Source organism: Sphaerodactylus townsendi, linkage group LG08 (genome assembly GCF_021028975.2).
Source record: "Sphaerodactylus townsendi isolate TG3544 linkage group LG08, MPM_Stown_v2.3, whole genome shotgun sequence".
Lineage (NCBI taxonomy): Eukaryota > Metazoa > Chordata > Lepidosauria > Squamata > Sphaerodactylidae > Sphaerodactylus > Sphaerodactylus townsendi.
The window spans coordinates 114711219-114727115 of record NC_059432.1 but is presented as its reverse complement, the minus strand read 5'-3'; the positions used below and the strand labels follow the sequence as shown (position 1 = coordinate 114727115).

Genomic DNA, 15897 nt, shown 5'->3' with positions numbered 1-15897 from the left:
CTTGCAAAACAACAAACTTAAAATATAAGGGTCTGAAAAAAATAAAAGCAGTTAGTACAAATGACAGTATGAAACTACACATCAAAAAAAAAACAAGACCTAATAATACCCACCCAAGACTGCCAAGTTCCTGGTGGGGTGGGAGATTCCTGCCTCCAGATCTCCTGGTCCACCAGCACTTGGAATGGCAGTGGGAGAATATTCTTTTCAAATACAGCCTTGTCTTTGGTACCAGAAGTTCAACAGGAAGTGACAAAGGATAGTTCTAGTAACTCCCAAATTTCCAGTGATTCCTACAGCTACTGTTTGCCATTTCCTGTAAGGACTAAAATCTCACCCAATGCTGTGCCTCCCCCCATCCCCCCAATTCTCCTGCTGCTCACCAGGCACTGCCTAGTAACTCATTGTACAACATTAGATCAGTTACAATAATTGATCTATAGAGGATTGTGGTGTGGAATTTCTGAAGGCTAAGTATAAAGGATTGTGGTGTGGAATTTCTGAAGGTGTAGTACATTGGGAAACATGGTGCCACTGCAAGGAGGAGGAGGAGGAGGAGGAGGAGGAGGAGGAGGAGGAGGAGGCGGAAGAGTAGTAGTAGTAGTAGTAGTAGTAGTAGTAGTAGTAGTAGTAGTAGTAGTAGTAGTCTGTCTTAATGTAGACAGTCTGAAGAATCTCTGCAATCTGTCGTCACACTTGGGTGTGTTCTCTTTTATTTTTTAAAAATGTGGATGTCTTCGGCTTTCTCTTAAACAAAACAAAAAAAAATCGCCGATGGACTTAACTGGGCTGTGCGTGCCTGAAATGCAAGCAGAAACGCAAGCTGTATTTCAGTACATCACATTGAGAGGCCTCACGGGAACCTCGGGCATGTAGAAAACACAGCAGTCCTACAGCGTGAGAACCCCAAAGCCTTTTGCAACTTCCTTTGTGATGCAGATTTTTTTTATATAATTCCAGAGCGTCAGGTTGTTTGCCTACTTCTTGACTGCACAGGTGGCTGTTGTGAGAAATAATGGGAGGTCAACATGCAATAGATGCAAAACTGGGGGAGAGAGCGGGGAGGAGGAATAGTGTCTTGCTTGTGCCTGAGGCATTAGGATCCTAGCCACCTTTGGCTGGCCAAAAGGCCGTAATAATAAATATCTATCTATCTAGGATCCTAGCCACCTGCTAAATCCTCTCAGGCAGCTGCTGTTGTGGTTCTGTTCTTAATCATTCTGGGTTATAATGAAGGTACTGAAGAACTCCGGGTTTCTTCTCTCCTCTTTCCTACAGCCTAAATTAACGATGGCAAAGTGTAGGCGGAATGTGGAAAATTTCCTGGAAGCTTGCCGAAAGATTGGTGTGCCTCAGGTAAGAAAATAAAAATGCTTTGTTTCTTTTGTAAACACATTTTGGACGATGATCAAAATGCTCTCTCACCTCCTGGGAGTCCCGCGTTTAGTGGGAACAGTCCACAGCGGGCTGTGTCTGCAGAATTGAGTATCCCACTGGAAGTGAATGTCAGGAAATGATGGGCTGCCACATAGGGCTGCCCGCTGTTATGCACACACAACAATGTCATCAGGAACATTTGCATTTAAAAACTGGGCACGAAGGAATAAGCAAAACAGGAGATGAAATCCTAACCATCCCGTTCTGTTTCAGAGAAAATTGCCTACTCTGTTCACAGTATTTGCTGATTGTGTTGCAACTCAGCTCTGGTTTGCCTGGTAACGTCTGTTCCCCAAAAAAAGTCCGGTGGAAGCACACCACTTGATGCTATCTAGTATAAAGTTGGCTTCAGTTAATCGTAATTTTAAGCATATAAAGTCTATTCCTGATGCCGAAAAGCGGCTGGCAGGCACTTTTAACGTTACGATATTTGCTCTTGGGAAAGAAATGTCCATGATGGAAATCCTGATGTACCAAGGTTTTATCTCCATACCTGCTCAGCTATTCTCAGAAGAAGAAGAAGAAGAAGAGTTTGGATTTATATCCCCCTTTTCTCTCCTGTAGGAGACTCAAAGAGGCTTACAATCTCCTTGCCCTTCCCCCCCAACAACAAACACCCTGTGAGGTTGGTGGGGCTGAGAGAGCTCCGAAAAGCTGTAACTAGCCCAGTTAGGTATCTTAACTGCAGAGTAAGACATGTGATTTGCATGGCCATTGTCACAAACAAGTTGTCACAAAGGCTGGAGATTGCTCTGCAAAGATGTACATGAGAATCTGGAATGGAAGACTCTGGTTATTTGGGTTCCCAGATTCTCTTTTGCTCGCTCACTCATCAAGGCTAACTTTAAGAAGAAGAAGAAGAGTTTGGATTTATATCCCCCCTTTCTCTCCTATAGGAGACTCAAAGGGGCTTATAATTTCCTTGCCCTTCCTCCCTCACAACAAACACCCTGTGAGGTAGGTGGGGCTGAGAGAGCTCCGAGAAGCTGTGACTAGCCCAAGGTCACCCAGCTGGCGTGTGTGGGAGTGCACAGGCTAATCTGAATTCCCCAGATAAGCCTCCACAGCTCAAGCGGCAGTGCAGAGAATCAAACCCAGTTCCTCCAGATCAGAGTGCACCTGCTTTTAGCCACTACGCCACTGCATAGTTAAATTACTATTAACTTTAAATTACTATTCTAGAGAGTCTGGCAACAGAGACAGTTGACTGTTCTCTGTCAGTAGGAATCGGAACATGAATTCTCATGTGGCAGGTTGCACAAGCTGGCTTTTTTGCCCAACTAACCATTTTTGGACTTGCCGCTTGTTCCTCTTCTTCCACACCTTCGGACTTGAGGTACAGCTGAGGCATCAGCACATCACAGCCCAAGTGGCAATTTCATATGTTGTTCAGACAGCATTTTGTTAGCTTGCTTAACTTATAGTCTCTCATTCTTGCTGAGATGCTCGTGGGTTACACAAGTCTAAAGACAGTGCAGTTAAAACAATATAACACATACACTTAATACAAAAAACTGGATTGCAGCATTAAAGACTGCAGAAACAACGGCACGACACATGCAGCAGACAGTGAAATGCAATTGGATTACAGAATGAGAGAACAAGGCAGGAAAAGCAGTACAATACATGCAATGAACAACGCGATGGGACTTGTCAAAAGTTTCCACAGATATTAAAATTACAATCCTGTTCCCTAGTTCATCTGATTAGAAAATGAGTGTTTTCTAATAGTTTTATTATCATGTTTAATTTTATAGAAGCTGGAGAGTGTTAACCCTGCTGTGTAAGCAACCGTTCTTAGGATGGCCCTATGTCAGTGACGGCGAACCTTTTCGAGACTGAGTGCCCAAATTGCAACCCAAAACCCACTTATTTATCGCAAAGTGCCAATGTGGCAATTTAAGCTGAATAACCCCCTCAAGCAGGGGCCAGCCTGCTGTAGCCTCCAGCAAGTCCCACATGCACCGCTCTGCACCTCTCTAGCATCTCTGCTGCCTCTGCCCCCCACCCCACCCCCCGGCAGCAGCCACCTGGAGCACAGGCACCAGGCCCGCTAGCTGAGTCCTCCCTGATCGCTGAGGTGCAGGTGCATCAAGTCCAGCGACCCAGGCCAGCCTAGATGTGTGTGTGTGTGGGGGGGGCAATTCCCCCCCCCCAGATGACAAACTCTGTGCGCGCATGCCCACAGAGAGAGCTCTGAGTGCCACCTCTGGAGGGGTGCAGCAGGCCCTTCTCCCGTGCCATAGGTTCGCCACCACTGCCCTATGTAGAAATACTGACCTATGGAGAGTGCCAACTAGGACACCTGTTTAAAAAGCTGCTGCTCTCTAAAGATAGTACCTTGCATTGAGCCTTCCTGCCATCATCCCAGTGCGGTTCAGTTCTGGGATGCCTTCGGACACTGATGTGCTCGGCACGCCTCCAGCCCCTTCACCACTGCTGGCAGAAAAGCGAAAAGTCCCAAAATGTCAGCCTTGAAAACAAACCAACAAAATGGCCAGCAGCGCTGAGCAGGTGGCACGCTGGGTATTTATGCAGAAAACTACGTTCAGAGACCAGCTTTGCGCTGCTACGAAAAAAGGTGCCCCTCTCTGCTCTGTGGTGCTCAACGGAGAGACCCCCTCACAGACTGAGCTGGGCACCAGTTCTCCTTTGAGTAAGTTCTTGGACTGATAGAGAAACATCTGTACCATGCTCCTTCTTAAGATATTATTATTATTATTAATTCGGCTTAATAGACCGCCCAACCCCCGAAGGGCTCTGGGCAGTGTACAATGAGACATAAAATAAATACAATATAAGGTCTCATAAATACAATATAGTGATAAAACATTAAAATTAATTTAAAATACATTATAGCAGCAATTCCAAAAATTACGGATAAAAATACATGCACAGATGCATGCACAGATGGCGCCCAACCCAAAGGCCAGGAGGGCCAGCATTGCCCCAAAATGGATGGAATCAGCGATCAGGCAATGCTGAAGATGGCAAAACTGTCGTGGGGGCTGCAGAGGGGGCAGGCAGTCTGCGGCTGGCATCCCCAAAGACCCGGTGGACTAACTCGGTCTTACAGGCCCTGCGGAACTTGCCAAGGTCCCGCAGGGCCCGGACAGCAGATGGTAAAGCATTCCACCAGGACGGGGCCAGGGCTGCAAAGGCCCTGGCCCAGGTAGAGGCCAGCCATATTGACGAGGGGCAGGGGACTACCAGCAAGATGCCTGCCACCTTGCTAAAATGTAAGAGAGGCTGTTTGATTGTGAGTTGAACAGCTGTGTTTAATTAGAGGTGAGACGTTTGAAGGCTCCCATATGGGAAAGGAGTCCCCGTAGGCTCTGACTGCTTCTTAGATGCTTGCCCGCCTGCTACGATTGACTCTAATTTTTTTCTGTCTGTTTTCCCTTCCTGCTCACACTCTGGACAGGACAATCTCTGTTCCCCTTCTGACATTCTCCAGCTAAACCTCAGCGTTAAAAGGACAGTAGAATCTCTCCTTTCTCTGGGGGCAGATGCAGAAGAAGCCACTCTGACCTCCCTTTCCGCCCAGATTTGCGGCTTTGCGGCATTTTACTGCGCTCTCATGCTAACGCTCTGCGTGTTCTATCGCTGGGTCTTTTTCCTCTAGCTGACGCGCAGGGGTGCTTCTGACTCACTCCAGCTCTTCCAAGTGGTCGGTAAATGGTCTGTGTTCCAGTGGGGGATTTTGTGTATGTCTGTTCTCACAGATTCCACCGGCAGCCCACTTGCGCCATGCGGAAAGGGCTCTGTGGAAAACCCGTTTGCTGAAAATGACCCCACGCTTGCTGTTCACTGAGTAATTCCCAAGGGTCTATAATGCTTTGTGATTTCAAACAAAAAAACCACAACAGCCCTTTATTGTGGTGCTGGAATAATTTAGCCAATTTTTTTTAAAAATGGAGTTATTTAATTGCACAGTTTAGGGTATTTTTGTAGAACAGGAAATCTGCCTTTGCCCCTCCTTAGTGTGAGAGGGGTAGGGACATTAGTGTGGGTAATGGGATAGTTAGCGGTGGAGGAGAGATCAGGGGCAGCTAGGAAGTGGCATCAACAAAGCAAACTCTGCTTTCTGGACCGTAAGCCTTCCCACGTATTAGGCCTCCTCTGAGTTTCTTCCAAATGCAACAGTCTGGTGCTGCTTCAAGTTTTCTCCGCAGTCGCTAGAGACAAAAAACGGAGATCGCTCAGGGTTCTTCCGAGACCTCGAGCACATGCCCCGGGGCTGGGGGGTGGGGCTTATTTTGCACAGACTATAGAGCCATCCTTGCCATCTTGATTCAAAAGACACTTCCGTGCCTCCTGAGCACCATCCTGCCGTCCTCGCAAAGCAGGCTGTGTCGCCTGGCACACAGTGAAAGCGCAGTTTGCCGGAAGCCAAGCAGAGGATGATCGAGTGGCTTTCCTCAGGGCATTCCGCTGCCTAGTCAAGCAGCCCTCTGTATTCAGAGGAGGCTTTTCCTCTTCTCGTGGCTTTTCCGAACGTGGCTGAGGAAAGCCCATGCTGTCCTTCGATGTTGCCTCGGTCCTGGCAGCAGGAGGGTCTGCCTTGAGTCTTAGCGTTGCTTCCAGCAACTGGGGATGATTCCTCTTTGCCCACCTGCAAACTGGGCAGCTGTCCATATTTGCACAGATGTGCCGGTGCTGTGGATATAGTTTCTGTTCGCCGTTAAGATTCGCTCACGAGATCACTCAAGCCGTAAGGAACTGGAGACCACATCCCTTGTCTTCAGTGTCTTCGGTGTACTTCTTGACCTGGTTTTTTTCTTCTTTCGTATCTTCTCATGAGTCCTTTTGCTTCTCAATAGTCACAGCCTCTTGAGGAGTTCCGCACCTGATGTAGAAACCACGTCCCCTCTGCCCACCGTTTATGCATTGTTTGTTGTTTGTTTTCTGTTGACAAAATTATGCAAATCAAATATGCACATGTGTAGCAGCCTACGGAAAACTGGACAGCTGCCATTACGTGGCTCTGGAACGTTTTCTGAGTGGAAGAAAAGTAGACTTGGTACATCCAGCATGTTCACGTGTCGGGAAAATCCCTGAATCCCAGCCTCTGGAAGTCCCTGGCTTCTGGGTCCTGTTTCGCACACTCAGGAGACTTGAGAGTGCAGTGCAGCGCAGAGCTCTGGTTAGAATGGCCTGCGGCCCTTCTGAGCGCAGTGATGAACTCCTGCTTTAAGTCTGCATCAAATCACTTCCGGGTGACAGAAAACGAGCCGAGCAGAAAAGGGGGCTCTTTCCCTCCTGCTTTGCTTTCGATGCTGGTTGATTTGCAGGGTGTTTTCAACACAAAGGAACGCTCAACACGGAATCCTCCGCTCAAGGAGGGGTGCAGCAGGCCCTTCTGCCGCCTCGTAAAGCAGCCCAGAGATTTTGCCAGGCTCATTTTTTTCCCCTCTCCAACTGATTTTTGCTGCCATGAGAGCTAGAAACTAGAAACCAGTTTCAAACTGAGACTAAGAATCTCCAGGTGCTGAATTCTTCTGAAACCAAATCCCCCTTCCTAGCGAGAGGGTGATCGGTCGCTTGTTCATGATGCTCACAGCCCTACCTAAGAGTACGTGAAGGGCTTTTAACACCAAGGTGAATGTCTGTTGGCAGGTTTAGGAAACAGCCTCTTCGTTGGCGGCTGGGGGAGGACCGTTTGCATCCAGCCTTCTCTTGAGACTTTTTGCCTTGCAGAACGGCAGTTATATATTTCCTTACTTGCCTCTTCTCTCCAGTCTTCCTTCCCCGTGGGGACCCAAAGCATCCTACGTCAGTGGTGGCGAACCTTTGGCACTCCAGATGTTATGGACTACAATTCCCATCAGCCCCTGCCAGCATGCTGGCAGGGGCTGATGGGAATTGTAGTCCATAACATCTGGAAGTCTCTGGGAGTCACTCACCTGTTTTCTCAATCATTTCCCTCTCCCATTTTACTCTCGCAACAACCCCGTGAGGTGCGTGTGTGGTTTCCCCAAGGTGACCCAGCAAGCTTCCATGGGAGAGTGGGGATTAGAACCTGGGTCTCTCGGACCCCAATCGGACACTCTACGCTCTTCGCCACCCTGGCGCTCTTGCTTCTGTGCAGTTTGCAGCTCAGGTACTGTCCCGGCTTTCCCAGCTTGGCCACGTGCCGTGCATTTGCTTTTCTCAGGGAGACCTTTTACTCTTGAAGTTTTTTGAAAGCACAAACTTCTGCCTCCTTGCCTTGGGCAGCTTTAGTGGAAAGAGCAGCAGCCATGTTGCCTTTGCCTTTGGTCGTCGGAACAAGCTTTTGAGAACTTGCCTTTTCTCCTCTGACTTGGTATTCTAGAACAGGGGTCTGCAACCCGTGGCTCTCCAGATGTTCATGGACTACAAATCCCATCAGCCCCTGCCAGCATGGCCAACTGTAGTGATGTAATTCAGGGTGAAACCTGTTATTGTAGTGGAAATCCCATGTTGGTCCTTCCTCAAGAATTCTGTGGTCCCCCTAAGTCAGGGGTCTGCAACCTGCGGCTCTGCAACCAAGTGGCCATGCTGGCAGGGGCTGATGGGATTTGTTGTCCATGAACATCTGGAGAGCCACAGGTTGCAGACCCCTGTTCTAGAATCTGAAGCTCAGCAGAGCAGAGCACAGAATAGATGGGGCTGTCTCTTTGTCGTTGTGCTTTTGGAGTGTGGGTGGGCATGGCTGTAGCCCTGGATGATGTGTGGGCATGGCTGTAGCCCTGGATGATGGATGAATGACACACAGGAGCACGCTGACAAATCGCTCCCATGTCTGAAAGCATGCGGCAAAGGTGAATGCCTGCAGAGGACCACTGGCAGGGACTGGAGCATCTCATTCCAACCTTGCTATGCGCTTCTGAACGGAGAGCGCCTTCCTCTGGTGCAGAGAACCTTGCCTTGCTAAAGGCAGCATTTATTTTGCCTTAAGGCACAGGTATCAAACTTGCGGCCCTCCAGATGTTATGGACTACAGTTCCCATCACCCCCTGCCAGCATCCTGGCAGGGGGTGATGGGAACTGTGGTCCTGTATCTGGGCTGCAAGTTCGAGCCTGTACTGGCGTGAGAGGCTCTTTGAAGCGAGGAACTGGCCAGAGCACTTTAGCACCACTACCTCCTAAGCAGGAGAAGACTTGTAGCAGGGACCCACCAACTGTGAATTCTCTATGCCACGTGACAGCGTTACCGACGGGCTCTTCTGCACTTAGTGCCTTCCGCTGCCGGGCCTTTAGGCCACTCTCTAGCTTTCCTGGTTGTGTGTCCTCCACACGCCGGACATGTGCTTGCAAGTTGCAAAAAAACCTTTGCTCTGCCGTAGACCAGCCTGAGCTAGTTCTGCTGCTTTTTCCTTATTTATAATCCATGACTCCTACCACGGGGCCACATTTTTGTCTGGCTTTGTGGTCAAACTGCGCAGCCTGGTGGCCAAATACTTGGCTTGCCTCCCTTGGCCAGGATCCCTTTCTTTTCAGTGAACTAGAAGTCAACTGCCTATGCCCGTTGTTGTGACTTGTGAGCCCAGGCACGGAAGGGCAGGAGAGAAGAAAACGAAAGGTACTTGTACATCATGCTGGGCTCTAGAAGAATCGGAAGGCTGTGCCAAATCACAGTTTCTGCAGGCTAGAATAAGGCAATTCTATACAACTAGATTCGACTCCTTTGATACCAGCAAGATTTTGAGAGTCAAAAGTCAGCTTTTGAGAGTCAAAACTCTTTTGTCCAAGGCCAGAAGCTGTGACTCTTGAAAGCTGATGGTCTTAAAATCTAGTCGGTCTCTAAGCTACTCTTTGAAACTTGATTGTGTTAGCTAGAGCCACGGGACTCCTGTTTCAGTCCAGTTTTGCTAGCTAAGGCGAAAGGCAGTGACTTATGCAGACCGCCGTAACCTTGCTCTCCTGACTAGACTCCTTATTCACACACGTCCCCTTCAAAAGGAATTTACTGACACTCTTTCAAGTGTCTCTTCACAGCTGTCAGGATTAAAAACAGGCTTTCAAAGCAAACAGACCCAAAACCTGGGCTCCGCTTGGTGGCACAGTTCTAAGGCTGGTACCTCCGGCCCTAGTGTGCTGTGTTTGCGTGCAGCCCTGCTAGCTCTCCCTGGATCCTGTTGCAACTTGGATGATGCGTGTCAATGCTCTTGGTTCTGTCAACCTCCTGAGGAGGCCCCAATCCCTGCTTATCCAAGCACAGGCTGGGAGGCCTTGTGGGCTCATCACAAGCACCCCATTTCATATATGCCACTCTGTCTTGACTGCTTCTACCCTGGAAACCTTTTTGGTCTTCAGGTTGCTACTAGACTTAAATCTAGTCATCTAGATGACCAAATCTAGTCATCCCAGTGGTGGCGAACCTTTGGCACTCCAGATGTTATGGACTACAATTCCCATCAGCCCCTGCCAGCATGGCCAATTGGCTGATGGGGTATAGTCCAGGTCTCAAGGGTCCCGCTCCTCTCCTGAATCTAGACCAACATGGCTGAGACTTTCATTCCTGGGAGTAGACCACAGGCTTGCTTTCAGTTTCTGGAAAACTTAGCAGACTGGATCCTTTGACCTGCCCCAGCTGGCTTTGCCTTGCTTCAGTTTGAGTGAAGATGAGATGGACTTTTGGGGACAAGTCAGCTCTGGTGTGATCAGTTTGTAGACATGCAGAGAGAAGCTCAGAATGAAGGGGGATTTAGCTGCTGTTGGCTGCCACTCGCATGCTGCTCTGATGGTGCATTATTATGCATGGGGTATTATGCATGGGGTAGAAAATGTCGACAGAAATTTTTTTCTCTCACCATGCTAGAACCAGGGGGCATCCAATGAAAATGCTGGGGGAGGGAAGAATTAGGACTAATAAAAGGAAACATTTCTTCCCGCAACACACGATTGGTGTTTGGAATATGCAGCCACAGGAGGTGGTGATGGCCACTCACCTGGATAGCTTTAAAAGGGGCTTGGACAGATTTATGGAAGAGGAGAAGTCGATCTATGGCTCCCAATCTTGATCCTCCTTGATCTGAGATTGCAAATGCTTTAGCAGACCAGGTGCTTGGGAGCAGCAGCAGCAGCAGCAGGCCATTGCTTTCACATCCTGCAGGGGAGCTCCCAAAGATATCTGGTGGGCCACAGCGAGTAGCAGAGTGCTGGACTCTAGTCTGATCCAGCAGGCTCTTTCTTATGTTCTTATGCATTCAATTTTGTTGGTACCACCTGATCAGTGTGTGGAGTTTGGGGCTCCTCAGAGGCTGAATCTGTTGATTCGCTACTTAGAAGTGGTGTCGCTGGTTTAGCTGGATCTCCAGGATGGACGAGTCCGAGGAAGGGGCACATCATTTGTCCCAGGGTCAAAAGAGCCTCTTTATAAGAAAGATGCCCGAATTTAACTTGGCTTTGCTCCTTCCAGGAATTGCTCTTACCCTGTCATGTACTTTCAGTAATTAAACAGTAAAGGGGAGCCGGGTTTTCCCTTTTGGGGAAAGCGCTAAACCTCCAGAATTTCTCAGCCGTTTGAATCAACAAGCTCCCTTCTCGACTTCTGCACAACAGCCGCAATTTCAGTGCCACTAACTGTGGTGCTTGTCTTGGATTTCTCGTTAGCCTCCCTCTGCTTTCAAAGCAACTTCTCCTTTGCCTTCTTTAAATGTCTCCTCGATGAACACTTTTCTCAGCCTGCCTTTCTTGCATCTCTTTCCCCTGTCCTAGATACAAGGCCTGTGGGGAGAAACTCTCCCCTCTGCCCTGTGTCTGGTGCTGGCAGGTGCTTGATGCCTGCGCAAGTGGAGGCCTTTGGGACTGAACTGCCGTTTGAGTTGAAATCTGGTGCTCACCTGCCTGTAAAGGTGCTCACCTGCCTTGAGCTCTGCTGTAGATGATGAAGCAGGGTGTGGCAAATGCCTTAGCAGAATAGGTGCTTGGGAGCAGCAGCAGCAGAAGGCCGTTGCTTTCTCCTCCTGCACGTGAGCTCCCAAAGGCCCCTGGTGGGCCACTGCGAGTAGCAGAGAGCTGGACTAGATGGACTCTGGTCTGATCCAGCAGGCTCGTTCTTACGTTCTTATACCTCTGGCAAATAGTCCATCTCCTGCGTGTGAGTTTTTGCCGCTGTTCTATGTGAGCAAAGAAGACACATGAATCTGCCTTATCCTGAATGGTCCATCAAGGTCTGCGTTGGCTACTCAGCCTGGCTGTGGCCCTGCAGGGTCTCCACAGAGGTCTTTCACATCACCCAGTGCCTAGTCCTTGTAGTTGGAGATACCTGGGACCTCATGCGTGCCAAACAGTCCCTTCCACTAAGCCTCGGCCCCTGCCCTTGAAGCTGCCTTCTGTTGAATCAGAGCACTTGTTCCTCAAAGACAATATTGTCTACTCTGACTGGCAGCTGCTATCCAGGGTATCAGGCAAAGGTCTTTCCCATCACCTCCCAGCCGGTCTTTTTCACTGGAGATGCCGGGGATCGAACTTGGGACCTTCAGTGTGCCAAGTGGAGGCTCTGCTGCTGAGCCGTAGTCCCTAGTGCCGTGGTGGCGAACCTTTGGCACTCCAGATGTTATGGACTACAGTTCCCATCAGCCCCTTCCAGCATGGCCAATTGGCCATGCTGGAAGGAAAGCTGATAAGTATGAATCCATAACATCTGGTATAAGCCTGGAGTTATCCTCTCTTCGTCTATATGACTGTCTGTTATTATCCCATTGTAAATTACCATCATCTCTTCTTTGACCCCTACTTGGCGGCCTGTTTGTAGGACAGATCCTGGACCAATCCAGGTCTTAAAGAGATGGATGGTAGGCGGAAGGAAGAGGTGCTTGGGCATGCTCAGTTTGCAGGACTAGTCCTGAATACTGGTCCTCTAGGAACTAGAGCACCTCGGCTGTACGTGAATAAAAGTGTTCAGAAACGCCATCTTTTGTGTATATTTTTTGAAAAGAACCTGTTTGTAAACGGAGGTATTTTTTTGAGGGACATTTTATAAGAAGCGGGAATTGCCACTGAGAGAGAGAATAATTTGGAGTTGCGCCAGGCCCGCAGATTTTCCTGGTGAATTCTTTGTCAGTGGAAGGGGGAAAGGTGGCCAGACGCTGTGCCTCTTTCTCTGCTTACCCAGTCAAGGACGGATGGTTAGTAAAGGCCAGATCCCGTACAGCGTTCAAGCTGTCTGGAGAGGCACGTTATGTTCGATTCCCCTTCTCATTCTTTTGTTGTGAAAATACCCTTGCTATACTTGTATCTTATGTACTAAGCCTAATTCTAATTTCATCCTAGGCTTTTCTCTCTCTCTCTCTCTCTCTCTCTCTCTCTCTCTCTCTCTCTCTCTCTTTTTTTACTATATTATACTTAGGAGGAAACACATTTTCTCTCTTCCTCACCCCTCTGCCCCCTCCCCCTCAATTTTCCTGTTATAATCTCTGTTCGCGTGGGAGTGTATATCTTTACACGAGTGTTCATTTCAATAAAGTTACTGTCCCAGAACCTGGCTGGTGTGTTCCTGTGCCCGAGTTGTCTCCCTGCTGTTTGCTGAATCGACTGGCGAGCAATTAATGGGTTAACCAGATTGCTGGAGGCTTTGCTTTGATGAATGAGATTCTTCTGACCTGCGTGGAGATTCCCCTCCTTTGGCATGTCTCTTTCATGGACATGAAATACCAGACAATGTTTATGTGGGTCAGGGGTGGTGGAGTAGTTTAAATGTTATATAGTCAACTTCATTTGAGTCTAGTAGCAGAGACCAACACGATTTCCGGGGCATAAGCTTTCAAGAGTCCAAGCTTCCTTCGTCAGATACATTGAGCGTTGACTTTTGAAAGCTTATACCTCAGAAATCTTGTTGGCCTCCACAGTGCTGCTGGGCTCAAACCTAGTTGTTTTACTGCAGACCGACACGGCCACTCACCTGGAGTTATGCTTAGCTTCAGTTGTTATCAAAGCAACGTCCTGGGGTGAAGACAACCCCCCCCCCCCCAAAAAAAGTGATGGTGTTGGCTCAGAGATAGCATGTTGCAAACCATAGTGAATTTTCTTTCATTTTCATACTCCATAGTGGTTTTTTTGGCCGTTCCATTTTTTTAAAAGGTTTGGGTGTCCGCAGCTGCGAAGACGTCTTGAGGACAGCCATCTTCGGTACTCTCTTCTGACGGTCTTGAACGATAAGAGGCACCCTCATGCTGAGTCAACCCCTGAGTCCCTCTTGTCTGATGCTGCTTCCCCTGTTTTGCAGCAGCCTCCCAAGGTCTTGGCCAAAGGAACATTCACATTCTTAGGGTGTTGTGGTTTTTCCAGGTTGTATGGCTGTGTTCCAGTAGCATTTTTCTCCTGATGTTTCGCCTACATCTGTGGCTGGCATCTTCTCTGAATGCTACTGGAACAAACCATACGCAACCTGGAGAAAACCAACACCTGAATACCCACAGAATGTCAAACTTGTGGCCACTCCAGATGTTATGGACTACAGTTCCCATCAGCCCCTGCCAGCATGATGCTGGCAGGGGATGATGAAGGCTATGATCCATATCTAGAACCCACGAGATGACTTACCCTATACTGAATGCCATGGTGAGGTGAACGGCTTTGGCGCTCCAGATATTATACACTACAATTCCCATCAGCCCCACCAGCATGGCCAATTGTAGGGGCTGATGGGAATTGTAGTCCGTAACATCTGGAGTGCCAAAGGTTCGCCACCACTGCCCTAGTGATTCCGGCTGTGAAAGTCATAGACAATTCACATTCTTGTTGGTAAACATTTTTTTTTAAAAGAAACCTGGTAGTACCAAGCATTAGTCTGGATGGCCCAGGTTAGCCCGATATCATCACATTTCAGATATCATCACATCTCAGATTTAGCCCTGGATGGATGCAAATAACAAACAGAACCTGCCACACTCTGGCTACAAAAGATGCAATTGCAGACAATGTGAGACAGTGTGCAGAGATAATCAACGAGGTGTAAATAATTAAAGAATCACTAATATATAACAAATTAAGGGAGTCACGTCCCATTGTCTGACAATGCAATAAACTGAATCCAGAGAGAAGGGCAAATGTTGATCCGGTGAAAACACCAATCTGTGGTCTAGAACTAAAGCCATTGCATGTTAGCCCTGAACGGATGGCACTTCAGACCAGAGAATCTAAATTCAGCGTGAAATTTCATGCTCTGGAGTTTGTGTACCCATTATCGCCATGAATAATGACACCAATGAAGCGGGAACGTGACCTCGAAACAGCCACTTACCTGGGAGCCCGTCTTGTACTTGCACGGACTGATGTCTACATGCCGATGATGCTCCCATTGGCACATACTTTGGTCCTTCGATTTGGTTTGGGGTAGTTGGATGGACCTCCGAGGAAGGGCAGGGTCTCTCCGTAATCTTTTCCACCACTCCAAGGATTGGATCTAGAACCGCCCGCATGCCCAGCGAGAGCACGCTCCACACTCACCACAACCCCTCTCCATACCATTCCTCCTTATGTTTGTTTAATTTGGCTTTCATTTTGTGTGTGTGTGTGTGTTCCGTTATTTTTAGTTTTCATCCCCCCTTTTTTTTCTTTTATGTCTGTTGTGTTTTTCCCATGTAGGAGCGGTTATGTTTGCCTCTGCATATTTTAGAAGAGAGAGGGTTGACGCGGGTGGCAGAGACCGTGAAAGCCCTTCTGGAGCGAGCCCCCCCCAAACAGCAGCAGCACCATTCAGCCGCTGCGTAGCCCTCCTGGGGGGCTTTGCTCCTTTTTTCTTGGCCAAGCTGAAGAGCTCCAGGACTCGACTGCCCGCTGGCGACTCGTGTCGGAATTACGAACTTAGCGATGGCGTCCAGTCGATACCCGGGATTCCCTGATGGGAATAGTTTGCTTCATTTCTCCACTTTTGGGGTGGGGGAACAGAAAGTCTCCCGTAGAACTTTTAAACTGTTCTTTTTTTTTTTTCGTTCTATGTAAAGTAAATTTTGCTGGGGGGGGAGAGAACGAGGGAAACATTTTAGCTGGTTTATGGAGCTTTGTTTTTAAGATGTTGACCACAGCGAGGGAACGAGGATCTTGCGTCTTCGACACTCTGAGATTCCCGGTTTGTGCCATTCACTTCAGAAATGCTGTTTGGCTGTGTTCTCGTTTGCTTTAATAATTCTTGCACTGGGGACACTTCTGGCAAACTAAGTCTTCTGTGAATAGCACGTCTGAACCCCATCACGGCAAATGGTTATCTGGTTGTTCTCTGGCTGCAGCATCATGCAGGGTTCTGCGCAGGGTTCTTCGGAACAGGGAACCTTCCTCTGGCATTCTGAGTCTCAGATCGAGCACTCTCCGATTGGTGTGGTCCCACTCTAAATCGCAGGGAGGTTCTGAAGAGGCAGGTCACTGGCTCTGGCTACCGGATCCTCCTCCTGTCACTGCCTTTTTCTTCCTGAGCCACCGGCACCTGCAGCCTCTGCACCTGGGAGGCTGGCACTTTGCACTCGGGCGGCACCTTGGGGTTAGCGACAGGCGTGC

At 48.6% G+C, this 15897-nt stretch overlaps 1 protein-coding gene across 1 annotated transcript in view; it reads left to right on the top strand.

The window, feature by feature from the left end:
* The window catches only part of LRCH3 (leucine rich repeats and calponin homology domain containing 3), a 115798-nt gene extending 108591 nt beyond the window's left edge, over positions 1-7207 (top strand). Inside the window, exons 20-21 of the mRNA XM_048506984.1 lie at positions 1279-1356; positions 4862-7207. Of these exons, the coding sequence (XP_048362941.1) occupies positions 1279-1356; positions 4862-5062 (279 nt within the window). The 3' untranslated portion in view covers positions 5063-7207. The remainder of the gene's footprint in view (positions 1-1278; positions 1357-4861) is intronic.
* The last annotated feature ends 8690 nt before the right edge of the window (positions 7208-15897 follow it).